Source organism: Aplidium turbinatum, chromosome 17 (genome assembly GCF_918807975.1).
Source record: "Aplidium turbinatum chromosome 17, kaAplTurb1.1, whole genome shotgun sequence".
Taxonomy (NCBI): Eukaryota; Metazoa; Chordata; class Ascidiacea; order Aplousobranchia; family Polyclinidae; genus Aplidium; species Aplidium turbinatum.
The window spans coordinates 16,732,083-16,756,703 of NC_137488.1; the positions used below are offsets into that span (position 1 = coordinate 16,732,083).

General features: G+C 38.7%; 1 protein-coding gene across 1 annotated transcript in view; it reads left to right on the forward strand.

The window, feature by feature from the left end:
- Positions 1-4,453: 4,453 nt before the first annotated feature.
- The window catches only part of LOC145786333 (uncharacterized), a 30,092-nt gene continuing 9,924 nt past the window's right edge, over positions 4,454-24,621 (forward strand). The window contains exons 1-30 of the mRNA XM_082597971.1: positions 4,454-4,531; positions 4,763-4,851; positions 5,431-5,584; positions 7,022-7,122; positions 8,241-8,394; positions 8,664-8,746; positions 9,497-9,650; positions 10,162-10,247; positions 10,972-11,125; positions 11,680-11,762; positions 12,590-12,743; positions 13,140-13,222; positions 14,055-14,208; positions 14,421-14,503; positions 14,970-15,126; positions 15,483-15,568; positions 15,884-16,037; positions 16,688-16,773; positions 17,134-17,287; positions 17,805-17,887; positions 18,265-18,418; positions 18,883-18,965; positions 19,794-19,953; positions 20,506-21,005; positions 21,285-21,438; positions 21,758-21,840; positions 22,311-22,470; positions 23,131-23,252; positions 23,448-23,601; positions 24,397-24,479. Of these exons, the coding sequence (XP_082454097.1) occupies positions 4,779-4,851; positions 5,431-5,584; positions 7,022-7,122; positions 8,241-8,394; positions 8,664-8,746; positions 9,497-9,650; positions 10,162-10,247; positions 10,972-11,125; positions 11,680-11,762; positions 12,590-12,743; positions 13,140-13,222; positions 14,055-14,208; positions 14,421-14,503; positions 14,970-15,126; positions 15,483-15,568; positions 15,884-16,037; positions 16,688-16,773; positions 17,134-17,287; positions 17,805-17,887; positions 18,265-18,418; positions 18,883-18,965; positions 19,794-19,953; positions 20,506-21,005; positions 21,285-21,438; positions 21,758-21,840; positions 22,311-22,470; positions 23,131-23,252; positions 23,448-23,601; positions 24,397-24,479 (3,889 nt within the window). The 5' untranslated portion in view covers positions 4,454-4,531; positions 4,763-4,778. The remainder of the gene's footprint in view (positions 4,532-4,762; positions 4,852-5,430; positions 5,585-7,021; positions 7,123-8,240; positions 8,395-8,663; positions 8,747-9,496; positions 9,651-10,161; positions 10,248-10,971; positions 11,126-11,679; positions 11,763-12,589; positions 12,744-13,139; positions 13,223-14,054; positions 14,209-14,420; positions 14,504-14,969; positions 15,127-15,482; positions 15,569-15,883; positions 16,038-16,687; positions 16,774-17,133; positions 17,288-17,804; positions 17,888-18,264; positions 18,419-18,882; positions 18,966-19,793; positions 19,954-20,505; positions 21,006-21,284; positions 21,439-21,757; positions 21,841-22,310; positions 22,471-23,130; positions 23,253-23,447; positions 23,602-24,396; positions 24,480-24,621) is intronic.

Here is a 24,621-nt window from a genome sequence, read left to right on the forward strand (position 1 = left end):
CAACCACTCTGCCGACTCGGTAGTCCCCTCGTTTGGGTCGGTCGTTCATATCCCATACGAGGACCAAGTCTCCGGGTTCTAAATTGCGACAGATGTTTCTCCATTTTCTTCGACCCCGCAACTTAGGTAGGTAGAAATCTGTCCAGTGACCCCAAAACTTATCAGCGAGTGACATGCTACGCCGCGAATCTGCCAGCGTGGCCTCTTTTAACTCCTGCCTTAATTCATCCGCAATGCAGTCGCGCGTCAAATTTTTACGTTTTAACCAGTTCACGTTCTCAAGATCATCGCGAACCTGCACTTTCCTGACTGTGACACGACTGTCCGAACAGAGAGGAGACCGCCCTCCACCGGCTAGCCATCCCAACGGTGTATTGATCGCGTGCGGCTCATACAACGTTTTACCAACTCGCTCTTCAAGCACAGTTAACAAGAATGGACAGTCATCGCCTATCAAAATGTCCACAGTCTGACGATTTTCTAATTCAAACACACTAATGTCATCAAAATGTCTGTAGCCACTCAATTCTTGCTTATGGGGCAAGGTTTCAATGTCATCGCTCCATGGCGTCGAACAAACAACATTATCTATGTTAAAACTCTCACCAGTCGACAACGATTTTACCACAAATTTGACCAAACCAGCATCAACTTTCGTCTCACCGTTTAATGTTTTCATGGTAAAGGAAATGTTTTCATAGGGCTGTAAACCCAACTCTGCACACAATGATTTTGATACCAGCGTTATCTGGGATCCATAATCAAGCTGACAGTACACCAACTTTTCTAAGCCAGTTGCCGGGTTTATGACCTTCACAGCAACTGTTCGGTTTAAAACTTTACAAGGTGTCACTTTCACATTTCTCAAAGAGACTGATTTTTCTCTACCTTGAACTCCAGTTTTATTAACCGCAGACTTGTCAACTTTGTCCACAGCGGACTCGCGTACCTTCTTTGGAACTGGTTTGTTTGCTGGCCTATCATTAACGACCCATTCATGCAACATAGCGAAATGCTTCGGTGTTTTATAGTTAGCATCCTGACACTGATCACAGTTCATGGCACAGCGACAATCTCTAGCCCGATGCTTTCCTCCACAATTATAACAGAGCCAATGTTTGTAGAAAAACTCTTCACGCTTTGCCACAGTCATACCCTGCAAACGATGACATATACCTCCAAACCATGATCCACATTCACACCAAACGAAAGGCAACACTCACACAACGAGACACTCGTTTTTGACGTTGCGGAATTTATATTACCATAGCCGTCAACCTTGGCCGCCGTATGTTTCACTTGAAATGCACCCGCGTCCCTTTTACTCTCCGACTTACCAAAAGAATGGTTATTGCTCGACTTATGGTCCTCACTCATTAACCAAACGCCAAAGTCGGTTGATTTCGCATTTTCTTCCGCAATAACAAACTGCAACAAACTATCAAAGGAAGGGTCCGCCGTACAACCAAATTTATCACCTAAGAAATCAATGAAGCGTTGACGCGCATAAACGGGCAAACGTTTAGCTAGATCACAGACAAATTTCCCTTCAAGGTAGTCCAACCGCTTGTATGCTGCCGCATATATTTGGCAATCTAGTAATTCTGCCCGAAACTTGCGCCAACCAGTAATGTCAGCCCCCGACACACGCGGCCCAAATCGGATACTTTTAACACAAGCCTCAGAATTAAAACCGCCGCGAACAGAAAATCTTAAAGACAAACGCTCCAATGCCATATTAGCACGCATTGCTTCGTTGTAACCTGGGGTGCTACTGATCACCAAGCTTATGTCTTGAGCAGCAGTTTTAATACATGCTGCTCTAATCAAGCTCAGTCTCATATCCTCATATGGGCATTTTTCTAACAAAGCATTTATCTCGTTTTTAAAAACAATAAAGGGCATAGAAAACCCGTCATATTTTATGAGCGAGGCCATGTCAAGATAGTCCTTCCTTGACGCCTTTTCGCACGCTCCGTCGTAGGCTAGGGGCGGTTGCTGTTCTCTCCTTGCCATCACGTCACTTTCATGCAGGGGTAAGCCATAATACCCATCATGGACTGCACTACCCTTAGGGATATACCTAGTAGTATCAGTAAATCCTGGCGGAGGTCTAATAGGTCTCTCATAAACAGGTACATTTAAGCTAGGGGCCATTAACTTGTCTGCTTTGTTAGCAGCCTCCATATGGGCACAGAATTTAGACAACACTGAGTGAGGGGCTTTTTTTGGTTTCTCGCTTTCCTTGAGATGGGGACCATCTTTCACCTGGGCGCTCGTCTTGGGATCCCGCGTGCGATAACTCCTCAAGCTATGTGTCTTCTCTGTATAGCATTCCGACATGGCCATCTGCTTCTGCAAGCTTGCACGTACTTGTAACTCCCTAAGCTCTCTGGCCAGCTTACGCTCTTCTCGGGCTTCCTGTTCCCGGGCCTCCTTAAGCTCTCTGGCCAACTTACGCTCTTCTCGGGCTTCCTGTTCTCGGGCCTCCTTCAATTTCCTTGTCTCTCGCGCCTCATCTAAGCGGTTCTCAATTTGAATCTGTTCTAATTGAGTTTCCAGATCAATCTGAGCTAAAATATGCGCAGACCTTCTGCTTTTCCCTGCAGATGAGGGAGGGACCCCAATGGTTATGTTTGGCAGGGAAGCTGAATTTACTGGGGGCGAGTCTGTTAGCTCCTCCCATCGTTCTTTACATCTCCTCACCAACATTTCAAACTCGGGGGCGACTCGAGGTTCGGAGTCCTTTTTCTGCGTAATGGCACAAAAGTCTCTAACCCTCCAATCTAGAGCCTTGACATGCTGTGATTCAAATTCTATCACTTCGTCTCTGCTTCTTAGTTCCCCAAGCTGTCTCGTGGCCGCACTGATGTCACTAAGTAGCTGACGCCTTCGTTGACGGGCTTCCCTGTCATTCTGTAGCCCTAACACTTCCTGGTGAACCTCCTCTCTACCGACCTCTGAGGGCAGTTGTGACTGTACTACTGGTCCACTCACCGGAAGCCGCGCTACGGTGGCCCCACTCTCCGCGACAGATCCACCTCGCCCCACTAAAGAGCGGCGGACCGGCTCCTGTACACTCCCCAGCCCGCCCGAGACCCACAGACAGTCCTCAAGGGAAGCGGCACTCATAGTTATTTCAGTAACTTATTAAATGGACTATGTACGGTAATCAACAAATTAACTTTTACTACTAAATTGCAGTAGGCTACACAAATTTGCTATAAAAGCTCGATAACATACACAATCAAATAAGTAACACACTGACCAGAGGCAGGAAATAGTCCTCGCACCACTGCCCTTACAAGAAGCGTCGCACTCTTTGTCCACGTGATCCAGTTTCAAAATGGCGTCGCGCGCTTCGTCTTGTGGTCGGTGGAATAACACAGTTTCTTGCTCTCCTCGGACAGTTCGATCGTCGACGGATTGTTGGTCTGGTGACCGTTCCCCAGCCGCTTCAGGCAGTATAAAGTAACCGTGCTTATACTGCCCCACAGTAGAATTAGTGACTTCTCTAGCTGGAGATCTGGTTTCGCTTTTTCGATTGCTGTTCTTTGGCCGCTTCGGTTGGCCAGCAATATGCGTTTTACAGCACCAGCAAAAAACAATTCTTGTAGCTTCACGATTGAAGTGACCAGAACCACACAATTGAAGATGGGTACGGTAACTACAGACTCACGATTGAAGTGACATCCCGTTTAACACAATTGAAGATGGGTACGGTAACTACAGACTCACGATTGAAGTGACATCCCGTTTAACACAATTGAAGATGTTCTTTCTTTTTTGATAACCGCTATGTATATGAGCTGCTATCCAACCTGTCTTCTTCCTAACTTTCGACTCAAGTTCCACATGTGTTGAGTGAAGATTGATGGTATATTGTTAACAAGAGACGGGTTCAATTGTGATGTGGAATAGTCACTTCACACTCTTAATTACGTCCGTCCGTTAGATTCACACATCGTAAAAAGGAAGACGAAGCACGTTTGGAAAACACAAGTTAGAAAATTAGAAAAAGAATGACGAGAGATTGTCGCTCAAGCGTGACAGTGCATCGCAATGATGACGTCACGATTGCGCGACAATCCATGTCACAATACGGAGACAGATAACTTGGCCATAATTTCGTGAACATTGCCCAAGTCCACTATACGGCTCAAATTATTTTGCGCAGTTTTGGTGTAGTGTGAAAGGTTGTTGAAATTCTGCAACGGACTAGGACTATTTTAAAACTTCGGCACAGATTTTGTTTTGTGGAAACAGCAATCAGTTGTGCTCTTTCAACCAAAGCTTACAGCAAAAAACACTGCATTACACTGGTGTTCTGTGCATGTGAGCAACTATATTGTGCACGCTTGTTTGCCACTTGTTTAGAATATCCCAAAGGCTGCAAGTACTTCCGTGGGCCGCATCCACTTCAGTGCTACAAAACAATTTGGACAAGAGTGAAATGCGTACCTGAGGGCTATCATCATCCTGATAATATAAGCAGAAGACAAAATGAGACCATCAGGTCTCTTAACTTGAAGTAAGTTTTCAAAGCTTCAACTCTCATTCCATCTTCATGCATGTTTCTTGTACATGCAAAATCCGACTTGACTTAGGCCTACGTTGTCAAACGTTTGACTTTCTGCTTCAAAGAAGCATAAAAATACTACAAATTAGTTTCATTGCAAAAATACTGGATAATAAAATGATTGCACAACATCTGCTTTACCAATAGCATCAGGAGAATAACGATTTTACTGCAAATTTCCAGTGAACTTGAAGCGTACATGACTGACATCTACACAAGTGCTGTACACCCCAAACTATTTAGACAAGCGCAATTGGACTGCTATGGAATGGGTGAATATTTTTATATTATATGTAGATTTGACAGTTGTTTTAGTTTTGTTTAACTGCAATTAGAGTTAAAACCTTGCAACAACGTAACAATAGAAAGTGAATGACTGTATAAACACCACTTTATATATCAATCCCGTTCCAAATATTGGCTTACAAAACAGTATATTGGCTTCATCTGAGAAATATATCTACTGGTATAATAGGCACCTCATCTTCGTATAACTGGTTAAGGTTGTCCCATACTCATGTATAGAGCTTTGGGGAATGAGAAGATTCGGTTCTCATCACTCTAGGCCTTTGACAGTGTAGCAAGAGTAGGGTGGCAAGTCTCTTTCTCTCGACCGCCTTTCCTTTAGCAACTACGCGCTACGCCCACACACAATTCATTACACCCTTGGCAGAGGTGAGCGGTGTTTATCAACAACCAGTTTAAGCCGGATGTCCGATCAGGTTTGCATTAATGGAAAGCCAACGTCTTTTCCGCTGTGCCATCTCATCGCCACGAAAACATAAAAACAACAGGTTTTTTTTAGCGCGGATGCATAATCTTGATTGATGTTTTAACTGTTTTTGTTGTAGTTTTTCCTAAAGGATGCGAAGGCTACTTTCCCCCTCATGATGTAGAATGTTTGAAGTCGATTTGGAAAGAAGTCGGTTGTATGGAAAAAGGCTATGATAATCCCATGAACGGCAGTGGTCGTAACAGGCTGGTGATTAACACAATTGACTTGAGGTAATCAGTTAAAAAAAGGCTATATCGTTTGCATTGTTGACAAATAAAATCACGTTTGTTACGTGGTTAATTTTTGAAATCATGTGATTGATGAACGAGGGTAATCAACTCGACACCCATCCTGAGCACACGGTTGTCTCTACGCTAAATACTTAAATGACATATTTCAAGGAGCGAACGAAGACTGGTACTGTTGCCTGTACTTTCATTTTATTTGAAACCTCCAATATTAGGCACAAGGTATCAACTAGATAAAAAAAATGTATACCATCACTGATATACAATATACAACAAATATAATAGGTTAATTTTAGACAATGAACAACACTTTAATACTAAATGGTTCCTGCTGTGATCAGTGAATTGGATTATGACTTAGCATTGTACGACAATTTAATGTTTCTTGCATCACTTCTTGAAATGGTCAAGACATAACCTCCACACGTTGGGTCGCACACAGATCTTTATGGAACAGTTTTGATAACTTCAAGAAATTCGGTGATAGAACAAAGTTTTTTAAACTACAGTATTTACAATGCTAAAAAAAATAAAAAAAATAAATAAAAAACTTCAAAAATATCAAAATGCCAACGTCAAAATTGCCTGCCATACGCATTAAAAAAACGCCAAATTTCTCAATTTTGACTTTAAAACCGCCAACATGGTAACTCTGATTGCTGCCAAGATGAGGCCTAGTGTTAGGCTTCCAGTCCCGATGCTATTATAGCGACTTCTACGTCTAGCCCTAGTGGATTGCTTTGTTTTATGCGAAATAACCAGAGACTTAACCTTCGGGAAGAGGGGATATGCAACGCTTTCATGACATTATATCACATGTTGTTATCTTTTTTTTTGATTTCTTTTATTTAAATAAGTTTGCGCTTGGCAATTGCTTTACATGAAACCTTCGGTTGTGGAAAACTTTTCCTTTTCAGTATCTATTATGTATATTCCATAGAGTTGCCGAACCATTCGGCATGCGACAACTCAGCAAGTGCTTCAAAGCAAGTTCATTTTAGCTACTGCCAAGTCAGCAAATCAGATTTTTAGCTAGCATCAAACTTGCTTGGTCACCGCTTGCTAAACTGAACTTGCTGACTTGTGACATCCCAGGCTTCGGCTTGCTCAGTTCCACCATTTGCCAAGTTCAGCCACTTTGCTTAAATGTTGCTAGCTCAATATTGTTACTTGCAAATGCTGACTTGTCGGAGACTCATTCCATATACTTTACGGTGTAACTGCAAACAGTGGCACACCGCTTCGGCCTTCAGGCTTCTTCAGTGCAGTAGGTACATAGGGTAATGGATATGGCCATTGCCCACGAATTGAGTTAGGTTAGTTGAGTTATAATTAGTTGTAATTATTGATAATTAATTAAGTTAGTTGAAGGATGATGGAGTTAGTTAGTTGAAGAATAATATTAATCATATTCTTCAGACGCGTACGAGTACTGATGGAGAACACACAGCAGTTGGCAATTTCTGCATCGTCTGGGAGTAAAGTTGCTTCTGAGAATCAACTTCGATGCTTTGGAATACGTGAATACTGTTTTTCTTTTTAGTTGAATTCATAGTATTTTTTGTGTATGTGCGCTGCTCTAATTACAGTCAGAGCAACGTTGAATCCTGTCTGGTAATACACGTGATATGTTTTACAGAGTTTTGATTCCAGACTATTTCTTGTCTTAATATAATGATTAATGTAACATACAATTAAATTATTATTAATATTGTAATATATTATATAATTATCGAGCATGGCGTCTTTCATTTTTGTTTGATCGGGGCCTTTATGTCCTCCCCGATAGCTCAGTTGGTTAGCGCGAGGCTTTGTGAACGAAGAAGCTTCAAGATCACGCGGCGTTGGTTCGACTCTCGGGGTGTGCGCTTGAGCAACGCATTTCAGGACTGCTCTCCATTTAGCGGCAACTTATGGATGGAATGATTCCCCGGCAACAAGACTTTAACAAACGGAAATTTCACTCTGTCAATCTCGGTAACCGGCCCTGCGTCAAAGCCTCTACGAGTATACGAAACTACCAGGAATAACTTATCAAGTCTTTGTCAGTCCGAGGATAAAGATTCAAAAACCAAACAACCATCCAATAACTTTTAAAAAGCCACACATCTCCATAAATTATTATTAATATTCCAAGTTCGGTTTATCACTTCAAACAATTTCGCTGTGCTTCAGTGAAGTTGTCGGCTGCATATCCGAGTGGTGAGAGCCATGGTTCGACGTTCGAAAGGGTGTCGGTTCGACACCGCTCAAGAGCATGTGTCTGTGTCTTTGGCAAGACACTTAATGGCATCGTTGAAAGTGGACGCGAAAATTGGCTTTTTTCCAGGGGGGATAAATGAAGCGATCGTCTCCCGCCCCTAAAATGTAGAAAAATTAATTTTATTGACAAACTATTTTCATTTTGCAAGATCTGATTAATGTATCTACACTTCATTATGTTTTGTTAAAACCGCCACCCCCCAGGCTCCTTGTTAAATCCACCCCTGCTTCCTTCCGTCCATGTAATCTATACTCAACCACCTGGTGTAATCCTGGACAGGGCATTGAAATGTAGAGTAAAAGTTATTTGATAACATTTGTAACCCAATGTAATAATAACGAATTCCTTTTCATCATCAAAACTTTTGTTTGGCAGAATTTCCAACAAACTGTAGATACTTCAGAGGCGCACAGAGTCTCTTATGCTACAAGGAAATATGGAAGGATGTTGGCTGCTTGACGTCAGGACGGCACGACCCAGATAACTATACGGGAATACAAAGAGCATTCATTGATAAGCTAAATTTATTGTAAATATGCATTTACGTTTATGGACATTTCACTTTGCTTAATATATTTTCATTCTTCCACAATTTAAACTGCTTAGTGTTTAATTTACTTATATATTCTATGCTGTGTGAGTGTATAATAAGTGTCCTATCTCTGCTAGCAAACCAATTGTTTAGTTTTAGAAGTTATTTTTCTCAAATAGGAACTATATGGCAAACTTACTGCACCATTGCAAAAGAGGATACTTAATATATTATTGTTAACCTGAAAGTTTTATGTCTTTTTAAAGGCAAATCCAAACGTACATGAAAAAATTCACAACTGATTCCAAATCTGGTGACGCGAACGCGCAGTTAGATTGCTATGGAATGAGTGAGTATTTTTCCAATTGTCACTTCAGTTTTTTCCATCTTTCGGATTATCATGCAGACAATACATACCCAGACAACAAATCAATCACTTTTTGCATTGATTCAACGTCTAAAACACTATCGTTAAAAAATGTCTTTGTTGCTTTGCTGTTGGGTTGTTTTATATACTGTTGTGTTTACTTTAAAGTTGCTTTTCTGTCCGGGTAGTAGAGATATAGCAAACTAAGAAACGCTGCTAAGGAATACAAGCAGCTGCAATTTTTAGAAAGGCCGTGATGATATTTCAAGTTTTGTACAGATTCTATAGGTGATACTTTTACTTTGTTTAATTCTTGTGATCATGCTCCAATGTAAAGTAAAAACGTTTTTAAAAATGAAGTGGGTTTGAGCTATGCTTGCTGAGTATAAATTTATTCTAGTTCAACCTTTCCACTATTTTTTACGTTTAATGATTTGCCATTCGTATCAACTTCCGTTCTGCAAAGTACTGTGTGTATAGTTTCTCAAAGCGAAAATGATTTTACATGAAACTTCTGTCTCACTTCTTACTCTCACCATTTCTAATTGATGTTTTCTTTTTAAGTCACTGGAATGGTGAACTCAAATTCTACCAATTTTTATAGGATTTGAGTTAACTGGATTTTGCTTCATACTAATACATGGCAAAAGTGTAATTTAGTTCAATGTTGAGCTTGCAAATGTGGTTTCAAAATATTATGGTTCATGCCATTTTCTAGCCTTTTCTTTCCAGTCTTTCCGCGTGATTGCAAATCCTTTCTGCCACGTCATGATTCAAAGTGTCTGATTAGCGCGTGGGAAAGTATTGGTTGCCTGAAGGAGGGTTGGGGTTATCCTGGCAACTTATCAACACCAGCGATCAACAATTTAGCCAACATGAAACTAGAGTAAGCTTGTTTTATTTCATTTCATCACGTACTTAAAGGACATGAAATCGGAAAGAAATTGCATTGACACTATTGTGACATCATCCACATCATTATGCAGTCACACCCTGTTAAACCAACCGACTTGTTTCATCACAATTGTCGGTTGGCTGGTTTGTTGTGTGAGCACTGAGCATATTTGTGTCTGATACACACTGATAATGTCAAATGAAACCTTGTCTCTGAAACAATGCATTTGCGAGTAATTTGTACAGTATGCGGAGTTGACAAAGTGTAAGATTCTTCAAATAAAGTGTGAAATTGCACTAATAGCGAATTACTTCTTTAGCTTCCTGCAACATATTTTGTCACCTTTAGTAATTTTTTGTATGTATTGTATTATCTCGGATCTAACTTGTAAATTAGTTGACTGATAGCTTCAATCAATAAGAATATTCAAACATTGAGGTTAGTGGCTTTTATAGCAGACATGAAACTTCTCTATAATTTTATTTATTTTGTCACTGTGCAGTGCCTTGGTAGCCACATTGCGTCAGAAACTCGTCGCAACAACCAAGCCTTTCGCCTTCGCAGACCAGCAAGAGTGCTTTGGAAGGAGTAAGTAGGCTACACGTAATTCTACACCAAGATTACTCTAAACGAGTTTTATTTTGACCAATTCTTCAAAAGAAACTTAACTCTGAATGAAACCACAAAAATTTAGCACTGAAACTTAATTTAATTTGTAGTAATTTTGCATCGAACCCTCCTATCCGCTGGAATGACAATAATTTGAATAAGGGCCTTATGATGATCCCCCTTTTAAGGTGAAACAGGCTGTAAAGGTTTTAGAAAGTAATAACTACATTTGATGCACTGTCTAAGATTTACATTTGATGCAATGTATATTAATTTGAAATACGCGATATGTCATCTATATTTCAACTGTACTGCACAATAGAACTGGTAACAGACCTTTGGTCGAGTTTTCGTTAATACATAGTTTTGACACCCGCAGTGACAACACAGTGTATTTAATCACATATCGGAAAGTGACATGAACGCTGCAATTCTTGATTGCTGTATCAGATTATCATAATATTTTCTTTTTGGTTAAAGCCTGTGCACGGTTTTGCGTTTGTGATCAGCTGGTAACATGCAGCAAGAAACAAAAAACAAAGCGTATTTAATAAGCATAGCTGCTATCGTAACTATGCAGTGCTGATTTGAAAAATTTGTTGATGGTAGCCAACTTTTTGGAGTTACGGATGAAAAGCATGCATCTGCCTGATAACCGCAAATTTGAACTCGCAAATGCGACTAAAAGTGTTTTGATGCATAGGATTCCCGATTGGCTGTGTTTATTACCGTGGTCCCAACCCTTTGATGTGCTACAAGACGATATGGAAAATGGTTGGTTGCGTGGACAGTGGTTGGGAAAACCCCGGCAACTTATCTCTGCGTAAAATGGCAAATTTAAACCGATGGAACATACGGTCAGTATATTCATAAATTAACATGACTTATGAAGAATAACTTTAACTTTGCTTTGCCTCGCGCGCTCCTATCAAGAAATTACGAAGTGCGAAAATTTTGCAAAATTATTTTCGTACCTATGAATTTTTTTTTTTTGTAAAATTAATGCATCCGCGAATTTTCTATAAAGTTTTACCTGATGTACCTCAGGCTATAGGGACCATTACGTTATATGCCAAAGGCCATTCGCTTCGAAAATCACTTCAAGGTAGAGGAAATTAAGTGAGTAAAAGAAACATCCTCAGTCCACAAAGTGTTCTTATCAATAACTCTGTGTGGTATGCTTATCATATGTTCAAATATGCTAGCACTTTTGTTTAGAAAACCGCAAGGTTGATTGGTGCTTCTTGCCTATACGTTTTGTTATTATGTATTTGACTTGTAATACTGAACAATAAACAATTTCCCTCTTCTTATTTGAAGCTCTACATTGTAAGTCATACGTATCCCTTAATTTTCTCCAGTATTCAATCAAGTAGCGATATCACAAATGAACAATCTTATTGCTTTTTAGGCAAGTCATAAGCCACATGAACAATATACATCGTGAAGCGCTAAACAGGGACGCTCAAGCCCAAAGAGAATGTTTTGGAATAAGTACAATTTTATTGTTTGTTACAATCAGTCTATCAAATTATACTCTTGTACTGTTTGAAAATATTTTTATCAACTTGTAAGTAGAACTAGACATAAGCATAATGTCTAAGCATACTTATTTAAGCAGTTTACCCTTTATTTTGATTCAATCACGTTATATAAGTCAATCATGCCATAGTGTCGTGATGACAAACCAAGTCATTCTTTCAATGCAGTTTCTGTCATTTTAAGCTGACAAGTGGAGTATGCTATTTATAAAGTTGTACTGAAGGGGGTTCAATACCCGAAATAGCGATCAGCAGCACAATAATTTCAAATTGGACTTTGTCATGCATTTATTTTGAACATTGTAATTTTCGTTTAACCTACATCTTGTGTATAACATACAAAAAACGATGAAAGATATAAATGCTGCAAATTTTGTCATCTACCTAAAAGTGCAGTAGAAACAATTTGTAAATATCAGCAGCATACAAAAAGCTTCTGACATATGAACAAGTCTGTTCACCACTTATAGTTTGAATAAAAAGCTTTTACGAGTAAACAATGTAATGATACTGTATGGTAAATGTGTGATGTGTATAGGCGTATGCTAAGTAGCTGACGTAACTGTACGTTAAATACGTGTAACTGTAAGATCACCTCTTGGTGTTTTGTTGTCAGTTCAGTCTAACTTTCTAAACGCTCTAGAAACTGGGGTAGATATCTAAAACAACAGTTATTTTGTATTTGCTTCTTTTACAAATCAAGATAATAACTTCCTACCACAGTTTAATTACTTTTTACGCAACTTTGCGACTTATCACTGCAATGAATTTTGTATTTAGAATTTCCAAGAGGTTGCAACTACTACAGAGGGCCACACTCTGGCAAGTGTTACAAGGTGTTTTGGAAACGAGAGGGATGCGTAGAGCAAGGCTGGAAACATCCCCACAACTTAAGGGGGGCAACCAAAGCAGCTTGGGATTCTTGGACTTTACAGTGAATTAGCAAATATTTTAACATTTTTTTTAATAACAAGTTGTTCGGAATCGAATGGAGTTGTTTTTATTCCATGCAGGAATTATCTTTATCCCCTTTTTCTCTATCTCATTCTGTTCAGTTCATCACATCCCCTTCAGTCCGGCCTTGCCTACCTTATCTTTCATATATTCTTTTTGGACTTTTACCTTTGTAAACTGGTTTATGATATATTTTTGTTGTAAAATTTTGTTTTAGTTTGTATCCTACTACGCCATTGGTTAATCAGTTTTTACAGTTGTAAGACAATATCACCGGCAATTTGATTGTTTAACAAAAGCATTTCAAGTTTCATTTGGTTGCCGGTTGAACAAGTTACGTGGCACAAGTTTAATCGTGGCTTACTTTTATTCTCAGTCAAATCGAAGATTACGTCCGACATCTAAACCTTAAAACTCACCTTCCCGACAAACAAGCCCAGTTGGATTGCTTTGGATTAGGTATGGAAAGTTGCTATGATAGCCATCATAGCTGACATCATAGCCGATATGGCATCATGTGGTGGTAGTTGGCATATATTGGTTAACACTTAAAATCTTTTCCTAAGCTTGGTCCAACTCAAAACTGTTGTAATCCTTCAATAATACTTAGATCAGTCTAGATTTAGTCTTAATTTTAGACGATAAGATCGGTGAAATCACGAGAAAGCCTTTTTAAAACACTTAAATATCACCAATGTTCAACCAAGCAAAAAAGTCGAGAAATACTGAAACATGCGATTTAAATTGCAGCTCATCAAATATAAATTTACTTCACAGTGTAGATTCAAAACGATCTGTTATAGCCTGATGCTGCGGGTTCTTTTTGGCAATATCAAATTGCACTAGCTTTCGGAACACAGTTCCCTAGTCATGTGCTATGACGAATGGTGTTGAAGTCAGTGAGTGGTTTTTTCAGGCTATAACAGATCGTTTGAATCTACACTGTGAAGTAAGCAACGATCATGCTGCTAAAAGCGAAACTCATTCAACTAAATATAAATTTTAATACAGTGAAGTTTCGTCTCTGCCTTTTTTTAAGTTACGTCACAATAACACAAATATCGTTCACAAACACTGAGCTTCAATGAAGCTTATGACTTTGCAAAAACAATACTTTTTTGCATAGCGGAAGACCTGAAATTTTGTTAAAGTAAGTCGATTAACTAATTCAAATGGAGTATTTCACCGCTTTCTTCTACTAAAACGCTGTTGCGTGACTGCAGTCCTTATAGACGAGTTCAGATGTTATCAGCAGAATCTCTTTTTAACCTTATTTCACCTAACTTTGTAGAGTTTCCTGATGGCTGTATCAACTACAGAGGTCCCCATTCACTCGAATGTTTGAGGACGATGTGGAAAGATGTGGGTTGCCTAGAAGATGGTTATGACGACCCGGGGAATCTTACCACTCTTGAATATGATGTTTTAAACCTGGGAACACTCGTGTGCGTATTTCATTGCTTCGAAGATAAGGTCTAAGTATAATAATGTAGTGCCAGCATCGCTTTTTATCTCGTGTTTTATTCATTTTCAACCATTTACTAACATTACGAAACTCTTGTTCTATTTAAAGTATATGATAATTTTGAAGTGCTATTATGTTATGCATCAGATTTTCTTGCAACGGACGATTATTTATTGTTGGCTTTGTTTTCAGTTACATTCGTCGGCATATGGATGTGATCAGCAGACGAGCATCTGCAAGAGGTGGTGATGCACAACTACAATGCTATGGAGTTGGTAAGGTCATTTACAGTACCACTTAGAAATAGTTTCATATGTAGCCGGCAACACAAGATAAAGAATGAAATTCTCCATCACATTATGTTCATTGCATCTTCTTCCTTCAGTCCGATCTTGTCTGCCTCATTCTTTACCTGTATTGTTTTTTTGGTGTCCCCGTTTTCTCTTCCCATCTTAATCCAACTCAATGCCTTTCAAAGAAAAAGTTTTGTTTAAGTAGTTTCCAAACTGTTTTGTTTTTCCTGTATATTCTATAAAATGTACGAAGCAAACAAAAAATAACATTTTACTATTAGGCCTACATAGTTTCTGTAGTTTACAAATATGCTGACACGATACCATACATGCATTAAAAGTATGCGGTTTTTCAAGTCAAGGTTTATGTTCCTTCTGACTACTTTCCTATCATATATCTTCCACTTATACTGCTGTGTTTTATAAATTCTTTACATTGCTTGTTTAGTGTTCCCGCCACAGTGCACTCATTATAAAGGCGCTTTACCACTAAGATGCCTCACAGCAATTTGGCAAGCTGCTGGCTGTAAAACTGTAGGACTTGGTTACCCGAAAAAATTGTCTCCGGCACAAAGACTTGCACAGTGGAGGAACTATAACATCAGGTCAATTCTGTGGTGATGGTACACCTATGTACTTTATATATGTACTTATAATAGGTACACCAGATTTTATTATTGTAGTTTGTAAAAAGTAATACTTTAGTGTCCCACAGTTTAATTTTGTGCGGGTCATGATCCTTTAAAGTTTAAACATATTCCTTTCAGAACTTTAATTGTTTTTGCTGTGACTTTTTACATGCATAAGTTGCCTTGTCTGTATTGTTCCGGCAACAGTTTGTTCATAGGTTGCTAGAACGTCACGATTTTTATTGCAGAAAAGGAAACGAATAAGCGGGTCAGTACACTGGTTTATCAAAGCGGTTACACCAAAAATTGATTAAATTTTTGTTGTTGTGCAGACTTACTATTCTTTTAATAAGAAAATCGCCTCTTCTAACAGCTTTGGCTGGAAATGCTACAGACCAAATGACATGCTTCGGTTTAGGTAAGAACTTACTCTAAGATATCCATCTGCTTTCTTATTGAAATATTAACGAATCCGACGACCGGTTTAACAAGCTATCACACTAACATCATAGTTCACAGCTTTTCTTTATAACGTATTAGTGGTGGTTTTTGGAAAAAAAATTGTCATCCATTGTTTGGTTTTAGTATTTTAATTGGAAGCTTTGCGATGTTTTTGTGGCTGCAGAAAATTTTATACTTAAACAACTCTACTTAACGTAGATGCGACGTTAAAACGACAAAGACACGTTCAAAACCTTATTGTTGTTTCTCAACTTGGCAATATTTTGTGCAGTCTTTCCGAAAGGATGTTTTGTGTACGACCCTCCGCACTCCCCTGAATGCCTGAGGAACATGTGGAATGCGAGTGGTTGCATCGAAGGCGGCTACGAGCATCCGGATAACCTCACAAAAAGGAAGAGCGATACTCTGTTAAAGTTTAATCTCATGTAAGAGGATTGGTGTCACTCGATTTTTTTAAACTTAGCTTGGCTGCATGCTTGGCTTTTTAACTTGGCTGCATAGCCGAGTGATGAGAGCCCTGGAACGGCAATCGAAAGGGCGCCGGTTCGACCGCTCAAGAGCATGCGGCTGTGTTTTTGGCACTTAAAGGCATGCTTGCAAGTGGACGCGAAGATTGGCTTCCTTGCCTTCCCGTCCACTTAATTTAAATATTTAACCACCGGGTGTAAGCCTGGATACAACAAACTCGAATTAAAGGTGTGGAAATAACGTTCTTGCCAAGTCACTTCAACAATGATAACGCAGAACAACAAAACATGTATTTGGTGACTTTTATTGCTAATTTCTGTCTAAAAATAACTTTAACCCAACAAGCTATCTGATTGAAATCTAAGCAATTGTTGTAAAGCTTATCTTTTTTGTTTCACTGTTTAACTTTTGTGTAAGTGTCTCTAGTTTAAGGAGAGTGACACAATGTAATCCTTTCACTCCTTGCTCAAAAGCTATTGTCTGGCAGTAACAACTGTCGAAAAATATCGATAAAAAGCTATTCTCTGGAAGTGACTGATGTGGGGAAAGTAGCGGCATTTTTGTTACTATCAAAGGACTAATAAAAGAATTTTACTGTTTTTCACAGACAATTGTCTTGGTATATGGGAAATATCAGCGAAAAAGCTTTGAAATTAGGACAGCCCTTGTTTCAACTAGCTTGTTTTGGATTTAGTAAGTACAAACAATGAACGATCAACATTTTAAAAGATACCAAATTTGGTGTCGTATAGCAGAAAGTATTTTAAAGTTTGATATAAAAGGACTAAAATCAATCTGCAGCACAAGTATTAGATGGAAATTTTATGTTGTACTGATCTACTTTACTTGCTTCAAGGACGCGTAACCTTACAGTGCGCAAAACGTCAGTAAAGTAATATTACAACTCAGGTGTTTGTGTATTTATTTTACAATTCACCGGATGAACACAACAATGCATCTACTGCTTGGATGGTAAACAACCATATTGTGCATCCAAAATCTTCAGTGGTTAGTCTTGATTGATGCATTTTAAATCGTTTTGAATCTTGCTAGAATTTCCAAAGGATTGCAAGAATTACGTCGGGCCACTCTCACTCGCATGTTTGAACGAAATTTGGACCGATCATGGTTGTGTGAAAGAAGGGTGGGACTACCCAGCAAATTTATCTGGAACGAAGAAACAGTTTGTTAATTCCAGAAATTTAGGGTAATTTCATGCACAAACTGCGCCCTTTTATGTTAGTAGTTTGATTTTATGATTGGCAAAGTAGAAGCTGTTGAGAAGGAGCGATCTTCCTGGCGTCAGCACTACCTGACTACTCACTATAGAACAGCGAGCATTGTGTTTTGCTAAACATACCGGTGTAGCCTTCACACTAGCCACTACTGATGAGCCCAGCCTCATGGGCGAAACACGTGTCTATCGCTGTCTATTCTTGCTACACTCGACTGCCGAGAAACACGAAGTAAAAGCTGATACTTCCTAATTTCTGTCGTAGTTTTATTGATAACAATATCAACCATATGTTATTGTTATCAATAGAACTATGGTGCAAGAGTATAGCATTCAAAAGAGCAATCGTCTTACTGTATATTGTATAATTATCTACTTTTTAAAACTGAATAGACGTGTTCTAGAACCAGATAGACGCGACACGAGTGATTGTGCACGTTTGGACTTTTTAAATTTACGCTAACTTATATGTTTTACTGTATTATCGCAGCCAGTTCAAATCTCATGTACAGGACCTTGCTCTCATGTCGCTTGCACCTGACACAACTGCTCAGTGGGAATGCTTTGGTCTCGGTGTGTACTTTTCCTCATTTTAAAATGTTATTTTTCCTCCAAGTCTTTGTTCTATTACGAAGTCATAATGCTAAGCATTCGAATGCAGAGTTTTGTTGATAACAACAATTGAATACATCGTTAGCACAAAGCATAAGAAAACCAATTTATTTTACTTGCACATTAACATTCTCATTTCCCATCTACATTTATTAAAGTAAGCATACATGCGTACAGTTGTTTTCTTTTTTTTTGAGTCTAGGTTTCAAGTCCTTTTTGTGCGAATTATTTCCCATCTTTGTTATGTTTATACAATTTTTTTCTTTCTTTTTTCTTTCTAAAAACAAAAAAGCTGAACTCGGCCGGTGTTAAGTGATTATAAATACTGTTCGTTACAGAATTCCCCGAAACGTGTTACAGCTATAGAGGACCCCATTCCATTGATTGCATTCACACAATGCGAAGGCAAGCTGGGTTAGCAAGAGAGGGTTGGAACAATCCTGAGAACGTATCCAGAGGACAATTAAATTTTTTCCGTACGATGAATCTCAGGTATAAATACAATTCTCACCCAGATAGAAAACTCCGTCATTTTTACATTGCTTCAACGTCTGCAGACGGTTTAATTACGGTTTTTCGGCTTAACACAAGCCTACTCGTGCGTCCGTATATTTGTCAAAATTATGTGCGTTTCGTTTCGGTTTGACAAATTTAAGCCTTTCGATAAACCGATAAACGATTTGATATGGCGATATTTGTTAAAATTGTGCTGTAATATTAGGCTACTTGCATTCGTGTTTTGAACAAACCATAGGCCAAAGCTTTACCAAAAACACGAAAGCGGAAGCAAGAATCAAAAGCATCACGTGACCTATTCTGAGCAAACACATTTTTAAAGCTTTTCGGGCAAATAAACTTTGTCGGTTAATTCACTTGCGACTGAAAATAATACATTAAACTTAATTTTCCAAAATAGAGCACTTGATCGCAAAGAGCCATTTTGCAATTATTTACAGGGAGTTGCTTGACTACATGACCAAAATCAAAGATAAGGCTCTCGGTGGGCATGTACCCTCGCAATTTATAGGATTTGGAATGGGTGAGATTAATTTTATGATGCGTTTATAGTATGTTTGCACATTTTGGTTTGGTACTTTCATCTCAGTTTCTATACTAATCTGGTTTCATTTCCACTAGTACAATAGTTCGAACCCCCAAGGAATCGGTAAAAACCTTTAGCAGGTCAATGGCTTCTAAATTAGTGTTTCAATTAAAAAGTTAGATATGCTATTCTATTGCAATTTTTTTTTCATCTTGGTCTGTTGGTCTACTTTCAAAAGAATTATACCACGACCTACGATGTATATTAATGTTCATACTTGAATAGGTTAAAGGTTGTTAGAATTTGACGAGATGAAGCGTCAAGGTTAAATTTTTATACGTTTCAATACCCCCGAAACTTGTTACCGTGGATAACCTTAAAGCTCATGACTTACGCGTTAACAACCACTATTTTAGAAAACGTTTACCAAAAATTTGGCTAATTTATTTTAAACTTTTAATAATAATAGTTAATCATGTTACTACCAAGTACTTATTAATATAATAATATTGTATGTTATTTACACCGTTTTATGAAGAGACGTTTTCAGCGTAGTTGCTTGCTTGTTTGTTTGGTAATTTAGGTTCTTTTCCAAGAGTAGCTTTGAGGGCGTGTTAAATCGCAATCAGCTGCCTAGTTTTTGAAGTTCTCTTTGTTGTCCAAACCCAAATCGGTCAGCCGGCAGGTATAGAGGCGCAGCTGAGTAGATACGCCGCATCTTGTTTGGTCATTGGAGCTGCACTCATTCCTTTTTTGCTTTTGGCGTGCAAACTACTGCTTGACCTTAACTTATTCTTCTTCTTTTTTTATGTACACGCAATGTAGAGTTCTTTAAGAATTGCAAGCTATATTGGCCAGCGCTTAGCCGCAGCTGTATTGATAACATTTGGTTGAATGAAGTTGGTTGCGTCAGAGACGGGACACGATATCCCCAGAAACTTGGTTATGCTGATTTTATGAACGCATGGAGTGTCTACAATCAAAGGTACGAGGTCTAAAGATGTTTTATTGAACATTGAAATAGGTGTAATATATGTACATAATCCAGTTGCGTGTACTGTAGTGTATATCTAATGTCATCAGTGTACTGTACAAGCATACTAGCCTCAAAAAAGATGCTTTTGCTCTCAATTGGAGCATTTTCAGTTTCGGGCAGTCTACTTATTGATATGAATCAGTTCATCGCTCCATGTGTACAGTTTGCCTGGGTTAGGTTTTCAGTACCTTACGGCTAGCGTTTAGTTTGATCAGAAACAAGTTGAAAATAGCATTTTTGCCGTAAGTTTCAGTTTTGTAAAAACTTTTTTTCCTTCTTGTTTGACAAACAGTATACAGAAGACTTCGTTCAATATGGCTACTTCGGACTAAAAGATTTAGTAGAGACAAGTTTGTATGCAAGGGGGAGCCACACTAAACCATACCGAAAATTAAACATTTAAATTTCTTTGCAAAAATAGTCGTTAATATATAATTTGAAAGACTACAGTAATTGGAATGTGGAAAACAAAAACATGTATCTACTTTTTTATATTTACAGACAAGTAAAAGCTGTGATACAAACATTGAAAGATCATGCCCTAAATCTTAACCAATCAAGAGTGGTTCTTAACGGGAAAGTGAATTTTAACGGTTCAATTACCCTTGCCGGGTCAGTTGAACCAGATGGGTCCATCGTGCCAAAGGGAAAAATATTCCCACAAGGAGTTGTAGTGCCAGAAGGAACAATCGTGCCAAAAGACGGAGTCCATACAAACGCGCTGAACATGGAAGGGGCCTACTTGTTCTCCGATGCAATTTTACTAAATGGGACAATTATACCGAAAAAGAAAACTATTCTTCGTGCCAGGATGGATGACGACCACCCCATCACCTTAAACGGAGCTTTTACATTAGAAGGCGCTCTAGTTCTAAACGGAACGTTTACCCCTGCTGGGGTATTGAACCCCATTCGCAGCACCATTACACCTGCGGGCATCCGTTATACAGGGATTCCTGTTGCTCCTAATGACACGGCGCAACTGGAATGCTACGGTTTGAGTAAGTTTGTTAAAGCTTTTGCATTAATGCAACTTTGTATGAACTTCTTTTGAGCATTTTATATCATGGTTGTCATACCAAGTAGCTGAAAACTCATGTTTTTTAATAACCGTGTTTGAGTAAACTTTGAACATAGCCTATGCTATTTGGAAAGTCTTATAGTTGCATTTACTTTCTCAATACCGTTTTTAAGCAGATTTTCAAAGTCATATTAAAATAACATTTACCCTGTAAAATACTTAAGAAGAAGGTTTTTGGAAATAATGTGTTTTTGTTTAGAGTTTCCTTTAGGCTGCCAAACGTATTCAGGCCCACACGAAGACCATTGCATAAGCAGCGTTCGTAAAGAAGCTGGTTTAGTGCCTGAAGGCTGGAACAATCCCTCGAACCTTACAACACAACGAAGGCAATTTTTTGATGCGATGAATTTGAAGTGAGTGTATTGTGTTTCGAACCATTTCTTATCTCAAGGTAGGTTGTTTGTGATCACATAAAACTTAAATGTGCATTTTTCTCTGGTATGGTGTATACTGTACAGTGTGTACAGTATACACCATATACAGTGTGTACACCATGTACAGTGTGTACAGTATACAGTATACACAAACAATATTATATACTGTACAGTGTGTACACTGTACAGTATATAATATTGTTTGTTTTTGCTAAGCAATAAGTATGTTATCTTTGTGGTTTAAAATAAGATGTCAGCGTTTGTGACTAAAGTTAACAAAGTCCATCTTTTCATGCAGACAACTAATAGACCATATGAAAGATGTCAATAGACGAGCATTAGCATGGGATAGGAATGCGCAAAAGCAAGGGTTTGGCATGGGTAAGTAATCATAGAAGAACTTTTCAATAAAGCTTGTTCACATGATGTTCATTGGAATAGAACATATACGCAGGGTGAGTACGTATAGTATCGTACAAAATGTTGTCTGAATGTGAAAATAGTCTGCAAAGAGAAGTAACAAACAAAAATTCACCTAATCTATAGATACCGTAACCGTATGGAAGAATATTATTTTTGCTGTATAGCAATACAACTAAGCTGTACTTCGCTACACCGCAGTCAAGAGCTGCATCAAACTTGAATGGAGAAAAAAAATCTCATCAATATAGTTATAATATTTTATCATTAAAGTTGTGTGAAAATGCATTTTTATTCTGGTGATATTAACGCAAGGTCACCAATTTTTTTATGCGTCACACAGGGAAAGGTCTGTAAATTACCAGTGTATATAAGCATTCTATGAAAACAACGGAAACAACAGCAAGTAACCTATTTTTGTAATTCCTCAGAATTTTTCAAAGATTGCACGACTTACCATCCTGTGCTCACTCTTGTATGTCTCAATAACATTTGGAGGGAGGTGGTCGGTTGTGTGGACGAAGGGCAACACTTTCCTGGTAAAATAAATAATGTCAGGCTCAATCGACTTTATGGAAGTAAAAATCAAAGGTTAGTGAAGATTATGTTTACTTAGTTTTAGTTTTACCATCAGTGACGTAGCGTAATCATTTTTTGGGTATTCATTTTTCAGTAAACTTTAAGCATATTACATATATTGTATGTAAAAACAAAAACAGTGGGGCTTAACGTTCTCGGTTAAATCAAACCCAGGTATTTTTTTATAATATACAAGTAGGCTAGACTAAGTTTGCTGAAAAAGTGAACCCCGAAAAAATTATCACGCTGCACCACTGGTTGCCATCATCACCACAGGTATGAAGATTAAGTGGATAGGAAGGCAAGGAAGCCAATCTTCGTGACTTCCCAGGCATGCCTTTAAGTGTTCTGCCAAAGACATAACTGCATACTCTTGAGCGGTGTCGAACCGGCGCCCTTTACGAGTGTTGTTCCAGGGCTCTCACCAATCGGAAATGTAGCCGACTACAACCAACCTTACAAAAGGATAGCGTAGGACCGGCACGTTAATTACAATTGTCGAGTGTAAACACTTCCACACTGTGTACTCTTAACCACATTTAGATATAAATGCAGTAACAAAAAAACATACACGCAAAAGAAAGTGGTAATTAAAAAAATATAAATTCAACAACAGATTCTTGTTAGTTCCAAGTATTCTGTTTCTTTTGCATTGTTGTTGATTCGTCGCAGGCAAGTGAAGAAGTCTATGGACGTTGTGAAATTTGATGCGTTTGAACTACAAGGACCTACTAGGCCTGGTGAGGTACCCATAGCTGCCAATAAGACCGCGCAGCTCGAGTGCTTTGGAATCCGTAAGTGCTTGTTATCATATGTAATTCCATTTAAATAAAATTGCTTATGAAGCCACGGTTGTCGTACCGAAAGCTTTTGGGATTTTTTGTTCTCGGACCAAGAAACTTTCTCATTCCAAGAATAAAGATTCCCAAAAACAATCAATCAAAGTGCTAGGTAACGACGCCTTTATGACGATTTAATTTTCTGTCCAGCTTTTCCAATCGGCTGTCTGACGTACAAAGGCCCTCACACTGACTTGTGTTATAACACGATTCGTAAAGAGGCTGGATTGGCTCCAGAAGGCTGGAACAACGCGAAAAATATGACTAAGAGTGAAAGGGACGCCTTGGACTTGCTAAACATACGGTAACCTTGAGTAAAGTGTGTAAAGCTGTGCTGTTGCAACTGCTCGTGAAAGTTAAATTTGAGAGGATGCTTTCAAAAGAAGAGAAACATGCATAAATGTATCAAATCAACCATCTTCTTCGTATGAAACTTCTTCGCCACTCCAACGGTCGGGAAGCTCTGCCTTTTGCCATCCTTGAGCAGTGGCGGCGACTCGGGGTAGAAATGGGTAAGTGTCAAGCAGCCACTGAATTGTTTCGTCATCCAATTCACGCAGACCACTCACACCATTTGGCGCATGGTAGATGCCGCAGTTGCAGAGGGTGAGGTCTGCGGCTTATTCTTCATCACCACACTCACAGATCGCGGATGTAGCGATTCCTCATTTGTGCATGCAAATGTGCAAGTGCATGCAACCATCCATCAATGGGGAATGGCATCTTTCACTTCTGAACTTGGTGCTAACTGCTGAGGAACAGACCGCAGACCTTATTATCAACGACTGTGCCACTTTCAGCCGAAGGAAGTTTTGTATGTCAGATGAAATCAAAGAGTGGCTGCTTTTTAGTAGCCTTACAGTGTATATTCCTGGAACATTGTGAGCCAGGGATGGAAAAAGCATAGAACCTCGGTCCCAGCAGCTTAAACCAAGAAAATGAGTAGAAACATATGGCTACGCGACATATTGTAGCTTCTAAAATGTTTTGTGTTTTATTGGTTTTTACCTAGAATACAGTCAACGACATACAAGCAACGTTATTGTCGTTCTAATTGTGGAAGTTTTATATTTTTTAATATCTCAATCACGCGTTTCAGAGACATAATAGATTACATGAAAAACATCGAAGACAAGGCTTTGAAAGGAGATAAAGATTCGCAGAGGATTGGCTTCGGGATGGGTATGCATATTGTTATGTAAAAATTAATGATTTGTCGTTGGATTGTGAATCATACTGGCCAGTAATGTGGTTTCATTGTGACCCAAGGATTGCATTTAATGGTATATGAACTGCAGACAATTCAAATAAAAAATGATGGTAA